This window comes from Oxyura jamaicensis, chromosome 3 (genome assembly GCF_011077185.1).
Source record: "Oxyura jamaicensis isolate SHBP4307 breed ruddy duck chromosome 3, BPBGC_Ojam_1.0, whole genome shotgun sequence".
In the NCBI taxonomy this organism is placed as follows: Eukaryota; Metazoa; Chordata; class Aves; order Anseriformes; family Anatidae; genus Oxyura; species Oxyura jamaicensis.
In genome coordinates, this window is record NC_048895.1 from 82477755 (window position 1) to 82491826 (window position 14072).

The 14072-nt window shown below is 40.3% G+C and overlaps 1 protein-coding gene across 19 annotated transcripts in view; it reads left to right on the forward strand.

Annotated features, from left to right (window-relative positions):
• SNAP91 (synaptosome associated protein 91) overlaps positions 1–14072 on the forward strand; it is a 70455-nt gene that overhangs the window by 43187 nt on the left and 13196 nt on the right. For 7 of the 19 annotated variants that reach the window (XM_035321111.1, XM_035321121.1, XM_035321114.1 and 4 more), the window contains exons 16-22: positions 80–250; positions 5158–5265; positions 5807–6064; positions 6261–6338; positions 6440–6511; positions 7029–7112; positions 8041–8124. In XM_035321111.1, the coding sequence (XP_035177002.1) occupies positions 80–250; positions 5158–5265; positions 5807–6064; positions 6261–6338; positions 6440–6511; positions 7029–7112; positions 8041–8124 (855 nt within the window). The remainder of the gene's footprint in view (positions 1–79; positions 251–5157; positions 5266–5806; positions 6065–6260; positions 6339–6439; positions 6512–7028; positions 7113–8040; positions 8125–14072) is intronic. The other 12 variants (XM_035321122.1, XM_035321125.1, XM_035321123.1 and 9 more) reach the window with 7 other exon arrangements.

The window sequence follows — 14072 nt, forward strand, 5'->3', positions numbered from 1 at the left end:
TTGCAGTTGAGTGTTTGTGGTCTCTCTCCCTCTTCCCCTTACTTTTCCTGTTTGATCTTCATTATGTGGTTGCATATAGATAATCTGGCTGCACTTTCCGGTGTTACCTCTGAGCCACAGATTTCAGATCCATTTGCCCCGGAGCCTAGTGCAACTACTGCTGCAACTACTGATACTACAACTACTTCAGCTGCTGCTGCTACAACTACAACTATTACTGCTGCCACTGCTGAAGTGGATCTCTTTGGAGGTTAGTTTGGTTGCTCTAGTACTCTGCACCAACTCGTAAGGTAGATGAACCAATATGAGTTCAGCTATTTGAAACAAGGCCTCTAATTTAACTCTGCCAGAGATGCATGTGTGTTGGCTACTAGATGGAACAGGAAATGTAAACTACCTTTTGGTTTGCTGTGATATTAGCTAATAAAGTCCTTTGCATATGCCCAACTGTCTGGAAATGGAAAACTGCATACACTTAAGACTAAGGTATCTTATGGTGAACAGCTAAGAACATTAGTTTTCAGGTCTGTGCAGGGTTAAACAGGTATTTTTTCCACATTATTCAGTAACTACAATTTCTGGAAAAAATAGTTATTGCACTGCAGAAGATGGACATGGCACCTTCCTGCATCTTTATTACATATCATGCTTGAGCTCTTATTTCATTAGGATTTTACCTGCAAATATAGTTCTGAACCAGTTGAAATTACTCTATTTCAGTATTCTTGAATCTGTGTTTTTATTTCGCATGGCATAACAGTAAATTAAAGTGGTAATGAACTTGTACTAAATGCCAACTATAAGACTATATATAGGAAACATTTTCCTTTGTTTTTGTTATGCTCTTTCAGTCTCTAATGTTAGCTGCTAAACTCAAGTAAGAATCAGGATCACCCCACTCCCCCATACATTGTCAGCTTTCTTGTCTAATGGAGCAGGAGGTTTCTCAACAGCAAGTCAGAAATTACTGTTTCTTTTCAACATGGTACCAAGCCCAGATTGATTAAATGAATACTGAGTCTTTCCTGGAACACTACAGGAAGAAATAAAGTTTTAATTATTTACAATAGCATCAAATTTCTAGATTTGGAAACTTCTAGAAACTTCCAAATCTTTCAAAGAAAGATTTGAGTATGCTCAGCAGTGAAGATTCTTATGCAGTACCTTCAAGATACCCACAGGACTGAACCTTTTAAAATCATGGAGTCCATATTGACATATTGAGCTTCCATTTCTCTACTCATTTTTTTGTTTGTTTTGTTTGTTGTTGTTGTTGTTGTTTTTTGTTGTTGTTGTTTTTTCATCTCTGAAGGCTCCTGTGCTGTAAGTAATGCCCAATACTAACATTCCTCGTTGCTTTAAGACTACTAATCACAAAAAGTGGCACTTCTCGGGCAGACACTTTTGCTGTCTTGGGACATTCATTCTTAACCTTGATAAACAGGTATTTGACCTTCAAGGTCTGATAGAAGCTGGAGATGCAGTCGCCAGGTGATTTAAACTTTTTGTGGCTTGACAGTTTTTAGTTGCTTTACACTTGGTGGTGGGGTGTAGTACAGAAAGGATCAACAGTGATCTCAGGAGAAAGAATGCAGAGTCTTCAAGGAGTGACAAGGGAGGAAAAAGAAACTGAAAGATACAGAAAAAAAAGGCAGCAAATAAACTGAAAGTATCAAAAGAGAAGACTGCAGGAAATAATGTTGACTGTTTTTCTCTTACACATTATCACTGATGCTTTAGCTGGTAGGTAGCCTGCATGCTACCTGTGGCTGGACTTTGACTTGAGGAAGAACAGCAGTTCTACATTACATCTTCACCTAACATAGCCTTGGAAAGTAGATGAGAAATGCAGGATCAATCCAGCATAGCTTTTTGCAAAAGTCAGTCTGAGCAATGGGCCAGTTTTCAGTTAGCTTGTCCAATGTGAAGAATTCCTGGTCTACGGGCAGTTTTCGAAGTACAAGTGTAATCATTCCTGAGAGGGAGAAGTCTAAAGATAGAAGAAAAGAAATGTCTTGAAATGTCTTGTATCTCAATAGTAGAATTCAGACACAGTATTTTTGGACACTGTTTATGTGCTTCATCCATCTCTGTGATGTGTTGTATGTATCATGATGCATTGTATCCATCTCTGCATGTGGTGCCAGACTTTAACTGAAGACATCTGTGCAGGTACAGCAGAATCTTTCTAAAGGCTACAAAGGTCTCAGTAAGCATAAATTCTACAGCATATTTTGGGAGGCACATATCTAAAACCTTTTGTATGAACTGTGCTTTGTAGTGCCACCTATTCAGGTTGTGCTGCCATTCAGAGGGAACTTGACAGGCTGGAGGGATGGGCCAAGAGGAACCTCATCAAGTTCAACAAGAGCAAGTGCAGGGTCCTGCACCTAGGGAGGAATAACCCCAAGCACCAGTACAGGCTGGGGCTGACCTGCTGGAGAGCAGCTCTGCAGAGAGGGACCTGAGAGTCCTGGCGGACAGCAGGGTGACCACGAGCCAACAATGTGCCCTTGCGGCCAAGAAGGCCAACAGTATCCTTGGGTGCATTTGGAAGAGTGTTGCCAGCAGGCCAAGAGAGGTGATCCTGCCCCTCTGCTCAGCCCTGCTGAGGCCACACCTGGAGCATTGTGTCCAGTCCTGGGCTCCCCAGTACCAGAGGAACATGGAGCTACTGGAGCAAGTCCAGAGGAGGGCTATGACATTGATGAGAGGGCTGGAGCACCTGTCGTATGAGGACAGGCTGAGAGACTGGGGCCTGTTCAGCTTGGAAAAGAGAAGACTGAGGGGAGACCTCACCAATGTGTATAAATATCTGAGGGGAGGATGTCGAGAGGATGCAGCCAGTCTCTTTCAGTTGTGCCCAGCGACAGGATGAGAGGCAACAGGCACAAACTGAAGCACAGGAGATTCCATCTGAATATGTGAAGGCACTTATTTGCTGGGAGGGTGACAGAGCACTGGGACAGGTTGCCCAGAAAGGTTGTGGGGGTCTTCTTCTCTGGAGGTATCCAAACCCCGCCTGGAAGCCATCCTGCGCAACGTGTTCTAGGTGATCTTGCTTGGCAGGGGGGTTGGAGTAGTTAATTGTCAGTGGTCCCTTCACACCTCGGCCATTCTGTGATTGTGTCATTCTGTGATCTGTCTCTACACTCAGAAGTCCCTTGAACTTCTCAGTGTAACTAATATTTGAAGTTCCTAATATGCAGTTTTTCCTTTAAATTCCATTATATGCTTCCGGTGTTTTCACCACCTACCATTTAACCCCATTGCAACGATAGATAAAATAATACTGCAACCCTATTAAGAACTAGCAATAAATAGTAAAGCCTGTATCAGGTTAGTTGTTCCCTTTTGCCTGTGGGCTGGAAGGAATTTGTGCATACCTGAATTTCTTTGGCTGTTGCACATGGAACTTTAGTCTACATTGTGCCAGGAACAGGTGTTGTTCTGAGGCTGAAGTGGTCCCACCATGCATTCTGAAATCCCTCTTCAAAAGAAATACTGAGTCTGTCCCCTCATGCTGGAAAATAATTAAATTGTGTCTCCTGACTTGTGTGTTGTTGGTCTACAGGCATGTGTGGCTAGGAATATGTTCTTTTGAAAGAACCCAGGGTGATGTTCTATATGAAAGCTAGCAGAGTAGAGCAAACAGCAACACACATGACTACTATCATATTCTAAAGTTGCACAATTCAAAACTCTTCAGTCCAATTCTGTGTTGAATTTCTTCTAGGGGGTATATGCTAGTGCCTGGTATCCATACAATAAGGTGATTTTTGGCTAATTATTATTTTTACTTGGACAACTGCCATCCAGTTTTGTTATTGAACCCTGATACATGAAAAATAGAATTGTATTTGAAATGGCTTATTAGCAGCTCTCTCTTTTTTTTTTTTTTTTTTTTTTTTTTTTTTTTTTGCTACTAACTCATTTCAATTCTATTGTACAAGAGTAGTTGGCTTCCATCTCTTCTGTTGAAGTTTCAGTGCATGTTCTTTTAAGCTTTTTAGATTAACTGGCACAAACTAGTTTTTAAAATGTTTGTTTTCATTTTAAAATTGATACTCCAGTTAAAGCATGTTAAGCTTTTTCCTAAGCTAGTTTGATATTGCAATTGCAGTATTCCCCAACAGATTTTTTTTAACTTGCTAACTTTGTAGCAGTAGAAAAACAGCCTTTATGAGCATCTTAAACCATTTAATCTTAATTGTACCATCTTATTTGTGAAGAAAATGCTTGCTTATGAGGATAGTCCAAATGGAAGTGCCCATTAGGACTACTCCATGGAATTAAGAGCTACAGATGGTGGTTTAAGCCTAGAAATAATGCTGTAAAAGTTCAGAGCTGGAAGTTTAAGCATTCCAATTACCAAGTGGCATACAAAAAATAAGTCAAACAAAACTTGAGCAAGTCATTCCAAAACCCCAAAATAGCTGTTTTTTGTTGACTTGACTGGGATGGTTGGCCTTAGATCCTCAAAGAAGGAGAGACTAAGTATGGCTAGCCAGTAGTGATTTGAAATTCTGTGCCTGTCAGAAGCAAGCTGAGTAAATATAACCAATGAACCAGTCTTTCTGGCTTCAGGAAGATCCTATTGGAATACTGTTAAGAAAAAGTAAGTTCAATATTTCAGATGTTGCATGACTAACTTGACTTAAAAGCCAGAAATATTAGCCAGAGATCTCTTCCAATATAATTGGATTGTTATTCATAACAGTGCTGAAGTGCGCAGAGCATTATGCAAGTAAATTCAGGTACAGATTAACCACACATACTGTGGGCTTTGAGCATGAAATTTCAGCATCGTTATTAACACTGACTTACTGCCATACCTCTGCTCTTTCTTCATTAGTTAATTTTGTGTAGTCCATGACCACGGTGCTCTGAACCCTTATACAATGAGAGTAACACCTTTTACACGTGCTGTACTTCAGGCAACAGAGAAGTTCCTTCTTCAAACCCTGTCTAGAACCTGCTTGTGTGGGGTTGGGGGAGACAAAGCAAATGCACTGCATGACTTGTCTTGCTGTCAGAGTAACAACATTCATGTTGTATAAGGGGATCTACCTGTGCAATTTAACTTGGTTCTTTTACTATATTTTTCTTCTCTTTATCCTTTTTCCTTTTAATTTCTGTTCTAAAACTGCACCCAAGATGCCTTTGCAGCTTCTCCTGGGGAAGCCCCTGCAGCAACAGAAGGGGCAGCAGCACCAGCTACCCCAACCCCTGTAGCAGCAGCTCTTGATGCATGTTCAGGAAATGGTGGGTTTTATGTGATTAGATGGTCTCTTGCTTTGCTGTTCTTGTTTTGCTTTGTTTTGTTTTGTTTTCCTTAAACTACATGGCAGTGTGTTTTTCTGAGATTTTTTTAGTGCTTGCAATTGGTCAAAAAAAACCCTTAGACTGAAGAGCATGCTTAACAAAATGGCCTGTTTCTGAGTTCCAGTACCTTTGTGCTTGTTCAGTAGTGCTAATAAATGATTCTGGCAGTCCTGACTTTTGTGAGCAGTAACCTGTTAAACTAGATATACTTTCATCATCTTTCTGTTTTGGCCTTGTCAAACAGCCTTTGAAAGTTCTGCCCTTCAGTAACTAGACTGCTCAGCCTTTCAGATGGTCTTTATTTTGGAAAAACATAAGTAACGTGTTTGGGTTAGTACGGTAGATGTTAGAGCAACCTCACCTGCGTGTGTGTGAGTGTATTTGCAGTGTGTGCATAGCTGGTAGTTGCTTTGATTTTGACTTCCTCCCTCACTAATCCTAAGTATGCATACACATATATTTCCCCTTTCCTTTTTACAAGACCCCTTTGCCCCATCTGAAGGTAGTGCAGAGGCTGCTCCCGAGCTGGACCTCTTTGCTATGAAGCCAACAGAGACTGCTGTTCCTGTAGTTACCCCTACAACTAGTGCAGCCACTCCAGCTCCTGCAACAACTCCTTCTCCAGCTGCTGCTGTTGCTGCTGCCGCTACTGCTACTACAGCTACTGCCACTACCACTACTGCCACCACCTCCGCTACCACCACCACCTCAGCTCCTCCTGCTCTAGATATCTTTGGTGGTAATATTGTTTTTAACTCTTTGGTGGATTAATGTGACAGGAGTATTGAACTAACAAATTGTTGCGTGCATGCATGTGCTAGGCTTTCAAACCAGAGAGCCTATTAACTCCAAAGATGCTGTGCAAAATTTGAAAGTTCACTTTCAGTCCTGTCTTTCAAAAATGAGTTAAAGACGTGTTATGTTCTTGGTCTTAGATTTATTTGAGTCTGTCCCTGATGCACCCGCAGCACCTAAACCAGATGCTACTCCTAGCATAGATCTCTTTGGTACAGGTAAAGAGAGAAATCTTCAAATACCCTGCTGCTTTGATGCCTTGTGTAAACTGATTGAATGATACTTAACTTCTCCTTGTTTTTTTCTTTCATTTCTGAAGATGCTTTTTCATCTCCACCGCATGGAGCTTCTCCTGTGCCTGAGAGTTCTCTCACTGCTGATCTCTTATCTGGTAAGTGCTTGTTTTCACAGGCTTATGGTTTCGATCTTTCTTTTTCCTTTCTTTCTTTTCTTTCTTTCTTTTCTTTCTTTCTTTCTTTCTTTCTTTCTTTCTTTCTTTCTTTCTTTTTCTTTTTCTTTTCTCTCAAGAGTGAAAAATAAGATTTATTGACAATTTACATCTTTAAGCTGAAAAACTAAGTTGTGGGGTTGTTGACACTTTGGTCACAAGATTAGCACTTGTTGAAGATGTGGATCATGAAGTGGCTGACACTGATGTTAAGTAAGTGATGTGGCTGTTGAGAGAGTATATCCTCCTATAAGAATAAGAAAGTTATTAATAAACAACTCTTTCTTTAAAGTACTCCAGTGTTCAGTTGCTGTGTGAGAAACTTTGCAGTTCTGCAGACTGTTACCTGAATTTATGTATCCCATGATTCTCTCTGATGAAGCCCATATGGCTTTGAAATATTTAGCTATCATTGTTGCCTTGCTGATACTAAATATTATTTATCCTGTCCTTACTGCAGTGGATGCATTTGCAGCCCCCTCTCCTCTACCCACTGCCTCTCCAGCAAAGGTGGATTCTTCAGGTGTGATTGACCTATTTGGTGGTGGGTATTTTTCTTTCACCACTTCAGAGTTGAATCACTTCATCTCAATTACCTTTGCGCTTTTCTAAAGCTGCAGTTTTCCCTTCTTACAGCTTTTCTGTGTGGCATTACAGCTAAGAATGACATGTCCAGTTCTTCACATTGCAAAATAATGAACTGCAAATGAGCTGTCAGTGTGGCCGTTTTGTTGTCCTTACGTTTGCCATTCTGTCTGCAGTCAATGCATGTATGACACTTTTCCTCAGAGGTCTGATGAAAGGATGTTATGTGATTTGTTTTGTTTTCCTTGTTCTTTGCAGCTCTCCACTTTCACGTTGTTTTCTGTCAGTTCCGTTTCTCAAAGCAGCTAAAGTTTTGAGGATGACTTGTCTCAAGCCAGAGAGCTGAATTACAGGATCTCTGTTAGATTTGACAAGGTGGAAATTAGGATGAGCACAACCAGCTTTACAAGTGTTGTAGAAAAGGAATGTTACTTACAAGTGTTGAATTTCTAAACATTAGTGAAATATCCATCTGAAAAGTCTTAATGTTAGTAAATTCTGTCTGGAATTACTCCAAACTCTGGAGGTGAATGCATCAGATAAAAGAGGCTAACCCTCTAGCCTAGAATGCTGTTGTTTTTATGGGTTTTCTGAGAAGAGGCCCAAATAAAAGGACTTGCAAGTTTCTCTGTTCTAATATCTCATCCTCTTTAGTGCTATTCTTCCCTATAAAAAAACAACTAACTTTGAAGCACTGGTTTGTTGCATCTCATTTTTTCCACCTGAGCTTTGCATCCATGGTACTGCTCTGCAATAAAGATGGTCAAGCACCTTCATTTTCTTCTTCTGATGAATGAAATGGTTGTCCTATGCCATCTCTTGTTTAAAATAAGCAATGAATATATGCATTTAATTTTGAACTCTTTGCCTTCTGGAATTTCTTTTAGATGCTTTTGGAAGTAGTACTTCTGAACCCCAGCCTGCAGCCCAGGCCGCTTCTAGTTCCTCAGCTTCTGCAGACCTACTGGCTGGTAATAAAGAACTTTTTTCTTTTCTTTTCATGAAATAAAATAAAATAAACAGAACAAAACACTTTATTGTCATGCAAAATCTAAGAAACGTCTTTGTGAAAGCTTCTATGTTCATTGAGTGTGAATGGGCTTTCATACTCAAATAAAATAGTTTTTCATAAGATTTAATACTTTAGATTTATTAAATTAAAATTACTTTGATTTGCAATGGCAACTCAAAGGCATTGTACCAAAGTACAAATTAGCTTCCTTGATTACCTTCTTTCCCTACTCTTTATTTTCTGCTTCCTACACAAACTTTATTTTTCTTTAACGTTTACTGAATAGTAGTGTTTCCATAACGTTTCATTGGCTGATTGTAGCAGTACTTGAATGAAACAGTATTGGAGGCTATGCTCTTTATCCATCACTTCTAATCCATCTTTATTTCTTGGTTGGTGTAATTCAGGCAGTTTACTGACATAAAGGTTAGAAAATTGAATGATTTAGCCACAGTCATGGATTTAGCGAAGGAGAGTTAGGTAATGGGAGACAGCCTTTCTGAGTGCAAAAGCCTAGAAGTGTACCCTCCTTACAGTGGGTAGGATAAGGCTCATGGTAGTGCTGAGTGTGTTATCACACTGTCATGCCTGTTTAGGAGATTGAATAACTGTGAAATTCTAGTCTGCATCCTACCGCTTAAGCCACTTCAGCTGAATTGTTTCTACCATTCTCCAAAATTCTTGCTACACCATGTATTTTAGTGGATATAGTAATTGTGCTAAACAGTCATGACTGTTCCCCATCTCAATTTGAAGTTTACAGAAAGCAAGATCCCAGCATGTTTTTCTTGGGATTAAAGAAAATGTCTGTTTTGAAGGAGGTCTTGAGTCATTTTTCTCATGTTTTTGAAAGGTAAATTTGTCAGGAAGTTATCCTTAGCAAATGTAGATGATTGCTAGCTTCATGTTGTATTCTCTGTCTTCATTTCTGAGCCAGAATGGAAGTTTGCCCTTTATGCAACAGCTGACCATTCTAGGCACGGTGGGCCCTGTTGTCATTTGCTGTCTCAGGGTTTCCCATGCCAACTTACACGGGGCTTGGCTTCTGATGTAGTGTATATTTTTGTGTTTGCATGCTTGTGAGAGATCCCCCACTGTGGGAGAAACATGTAACATAAGTGAGATATCTCAGTTTGTGATCTGCTGTAAGTGCTCAGAGTACTTATAAATGGGTGCTTACATTCTGAAACCACCTCAGAAGGTGACAAACTGCTAGTACCTGCTGTATGTGTAGGCATCTCCTAGCTAGGCTTCAAGAAAGTAGAAGTGTTCTAGAGAAAAATGTGTGTGTGTTCTGAATCTGTTCCAGTACTGGCAAGCTGGCTACTTGGTGGCTTACACAGTGTGTAAATTCATGTTACGTCTTAGTACCAGCAGTTCCAGGATTTTAAGTTAGAAGACTTCCTTTGGTTATAATACTGGTTCCATTATTCTCTGTATTGGTTAAATAGCCTATGGATAGCTTTAAGATGGAGACGATGCTTTAGCCACGAGGTCCTGAAACAAACTGGTGATTTTACAAGGAGAAAATAATGCAAAAAGAAGAGCTGCTGCCCTTAGTTATGTGCATTATCTGTGATCTGGGTGCAAAGATGTTGTCAGGAAGAAGCTAATCCTGCTTATGCAAACGTTAGAAAATATTTTCTGTCCTTATCTATAACTAAGCTTAAATTGTAGTAAGAACTATGCCCCAGATGGTTTAATCATCAATGTGCTCTCTGAATCTGAGTCACATTAAATCAAATCCTAAATTATAAAATGGATGTCATAAGCCTGAATGCTCAAGCAGACCTGAAGCTGTTTGGGTGAATAGATTTTTTTTTTGTTGTTTACATATATGCAAAATACTCCAAGTTAGATGTGAATCTCTGTTTGGCAGATACAGAGGGTATGTAAACATCACAGCATATTGCTAAGCATTTGTTCACCCTAGATAATGGCAGATGCATAGCCTGCAGTGCAATCCAGTTTTATATTTAAGACTGTGTAGATTTCATGTGGTGTCAGAAGGTTAGTCCTTCATGGTTTATGAATGTTTAGTTGTACTGTTTAAATGCACGGTATTACAAGTGTACTTACCATGCATCATTGTCTTAAGTGTTATGCTGTCAGGTAAGTGCCTAGATGCTTGGCTTCCTTAGAAAATGTGATAGATTTTTTTTTTCATACTCTAAGCTTCTCAGCAAACAAAAATAGAACTGTGCAAATAAATGCAATAGCCTAGCCTTTTTCCCTTCTAGATCTTTCTATCCAATTAAGGTATATGCAAATGCATCCCAGTGTGTAGTCTAAAGGCATGTTCTTATAAGAAATTTTACATGACTGTAATTAAAAACAACTTCAAAAACAGACAGCTGGGGATGTCCAGACAATGCATCTCAGTACAGCTCAGCAACAGCTGCTGCTGTTTCTGCAGACTCACTCTGGGTCTTGTGCAAGCACTAGATGACTAGGATTTTAATCTGTTAAAGCATATCTATGTCTTCTGTGCCCAATATTAGATTGTACAAGTGGCTAAAAGCTATGGAACTAAGACCAATTGTCATGCAAATTTCACATGAAGCTGGGGAGGACTCAGTTCTGTAGCTGGAGAAACAGGCACTTTGCAGGGCTTTGCAAAAGCTTGGTCATTTATAAAATTCTTAGAAAGTTATGTATGGTGTCATTACACTGCTGCCAAGCTCCTTGTGGAGGCGGAATGGGTCTAACCGAGCACAGCATCTTTAGGGGGTTCTGGTGCTGTTGGGATTGCTGAAATCAGATGCCTTAGTCAGCCACATACCTTGTCACTCTGCTTCTGGTCTGATTCTTCAGTGCTAAGTACATTTTTTTGCAGATAGTTGAGCGCAAAAAGCTTGGCCTTGAGACAGGTGATGAACCAGGAGAAGCTTGTAGGTAAGGATCAGAGGATAGGCTAGCGTTGGTGATGTTATAGTACGTGTCTGCTACTGATCATATGATCAAGAAAAGGCAGCAGAAAAAGCCTTTCTTTAGGCAGCTGGAGGAATATTTTCTATCACAGGCTTTGGCACTCCTGAGCAGCTTAAGTCACCATAATATGTGCTGGAAGAGCAACATGGCTGGGCATGAGTAATCCAGGGGCCTTCTGGAATGTATTAAAGAGAATCTCTTGAAGTAGGTGATCAAGACATACCAGCGTGAGTTCATGGAGGGCTGCCAAGAAGGTGACTGATGCACATGACATATCAGCAGAGGCTAAGAAATGGTCCATTCAGCCTTAAGAAAATAAGGCAAAAGCTAGGCCTTATAGCTGTCTAGAACAACATCCTTGGAGGATACAGAGAAGACTAGCCATGTTCCTCTTGGAGGTGCACAGCAACAGAAAAAAAGGCAATGTGAGAAATTCCAGTTAAGTATTGGAAACTTGTGTGTATTTATTACCTTGAGGATGGTCAGATATTAGAACAGGCTGCCCACACAGGAGGCGGAATCGCTCCTCATTAAAGTGCTCAAAAAAGCTCTCTGAGGCACCTGATGCGATGAGACCTGCTTTTAACAAGGACTGGGACTGTGTGATCTCCAGATAACCCTTCCAACCTAAAATACCCAGTGACAAACCTGCTTCACGCACAGACCCTGGACAGCTGAGCTGAGGGTAGTTCTCTGATCCAGTATGTCTGTCCAGATTCCGATTTAGCAGCTGTGAACACGTGGCTTGCCACAGCATAGCATTTGGGTAATAAGGTTTTCTTGGTGCCAGAGCCCTGAAGTGGGCCTAATAAACACAGGGAAGCTCATAGAGGCATGTGAAATGCTCTTTACCTCAGGTTGCAGAAAACAGGCTGCTCTGTGTTCTGCTCTTGCTTCCCTGTCTCCATCCAGTGCAATAGATTAGAGTCATCCAAAGGGACTAGTTTAAGTTATGATCAAAATGTCACTGCCTGCAATCTGGCAAACTAGCCGAAGGATGATGTTCTTTGAGGTCTTTCTCATCAGGTTGTGTTCTCCTGGGCCAGCAGCATTAAGTTAGATTTATTGAACTTTCCAGGTGTGCCTGGGGCCAGTGTAGTTATTAGCATAGCTCTACAATTAAAGCCTGTCTTGTGCTGGTACAGCCAGCTGCTGGAATATGGCCAGGACCAAGTGATGGCAGAGCACTCACGTTTCCCTGCTGAGGATTTTGGTTTGAACAGCATTAGCTACTGTTATTTCCTTTCTCTTCTAAAATATGAATTTGCCTGTAAGTAGGTCCGGTTCTTCAGGTGCATATATAATTTTTTTTCCTATCCTTTCCACATTTGTTAAATGTTTGGTGTTTAGTTTTCATTCTCTGAGAAACCACAGTTTTGGGGGAGATGATTTAAGGTATCACAGTGGTATTTGGTATAATTGATGTTCACAATTTGGGCATAAATCCTTTCCATTGAGTCCACCTGTGATGTAGCTAAATGTCTGGGAGGCACTTGGTTTCATAGATGGGAAATCTTCACAGCTTGTGAGATGTCTGCATAGTATGCTGTAGTTGATAGACCCTGTGACCATGGAAAGAAATTTTGGATAAAAAACTAACAAGGGGTTAGAAAGTCTTCAGTCCTTTCTTCCCCACTGAACTGGTATTTGGTTACAACTAAATGTAAGTTGAAGAAAGATGAGGAAGAAAGAAATTAGCTGACTGCTTGAGTGGTGCTAACTATTTAAGTAAAAAGTCAAAGCAGCATTGGAAGATAAATGTAATTAGATAACCTCTTCTAAACTGATGTCTTTATGGTATTTAATTTCAACAATGGGACTGTTGGAATAGCATCCTTAATTTTTGAGATTCCACACACATGAAAAAAGCTGTATTTGCCAGATGAAAACTTAAAATGGTCTCTGCATATTAGAGAAAATGGTCTAAAGAAGGATTTTCAAATGGGTAAACATGCAAGCTTCTGGTTTTGGGCAGTGATGATTAACTGAGGAAATGACAGTAGACTGCAAAGGCAGGAATGTCTCTGAAAAGAAGCTACAGGCAGTGGTAGAGCACTTGCATGTCACCATCTTATGTTCAGCTGTGGGAAAATAACATGCTTCCTACTCTGATATAGGGGGAAAATTACAGCCTGTAGAATGTGCAGTGGTCTTCCTGGTGTATTTGTGTAGTTTCAGTTGGAGTGGTGAGCTCAGAACTGATCCACCTAATGCGAGGGCAGCAGGGCAGCTGGGAAAATCAAGGCTGAGAGACTGAAGGACTATGGAGGTCTCAGGCATGACAGTCAAGAAAAGATTGAATAAAAGGACTGGCTGGTAGACTAAAGAGAATTGAGGAGGTGTCATCTGTCTGGTCTCTTTTTCTTGACAGAGTCTTTACATATTTAAACAGTTTCCAGAGTCTGTAGATAATACAAATAAGCTTAAATTGCAAGGGAGATCAAATTTTATAATGAACAAGGGAGGGAATTTAAGAAAGAAAAGCATGGGAATAAATTGCTAAAGGCTGGAGAATCTGCATGACTGGGATTTATTTATTTTGTGGATACTGTTGATCCTGCTTTGGAATGAGGAGGGGATGGTTGATGGCAGCTTGAAGACATCTTGACCAGGCAGACCAATATGTTTTAAGATAGCAAGAGGCTAAATTGTATGAGTAAAACACTGCCTTCTGAACTGGGATTCCAGAGTAGTTTGGTCCATTAAACTGTGATTGTATGTTCTTCTCAAGCTACTCCTCTGTTTCTCTTTCCTTTCTGAACTAATTCTTTTTTGTTGCTTTCTATCTGAGAGTTTACTTAACTAAAACTGTAGCGTATAGCACTAGAAGAACTGTGTACTGTTTGTCTGCCTCTGCAGATATCTGAATAATGGACATTAAAGTTTTTACTGGTGACTCTTGAAAAAAGCATAAAGTTCTTGGATCATATCTGGCATACAAAGGATGCTTGTGTAGTAGCGAGCTGTTTGCAATGG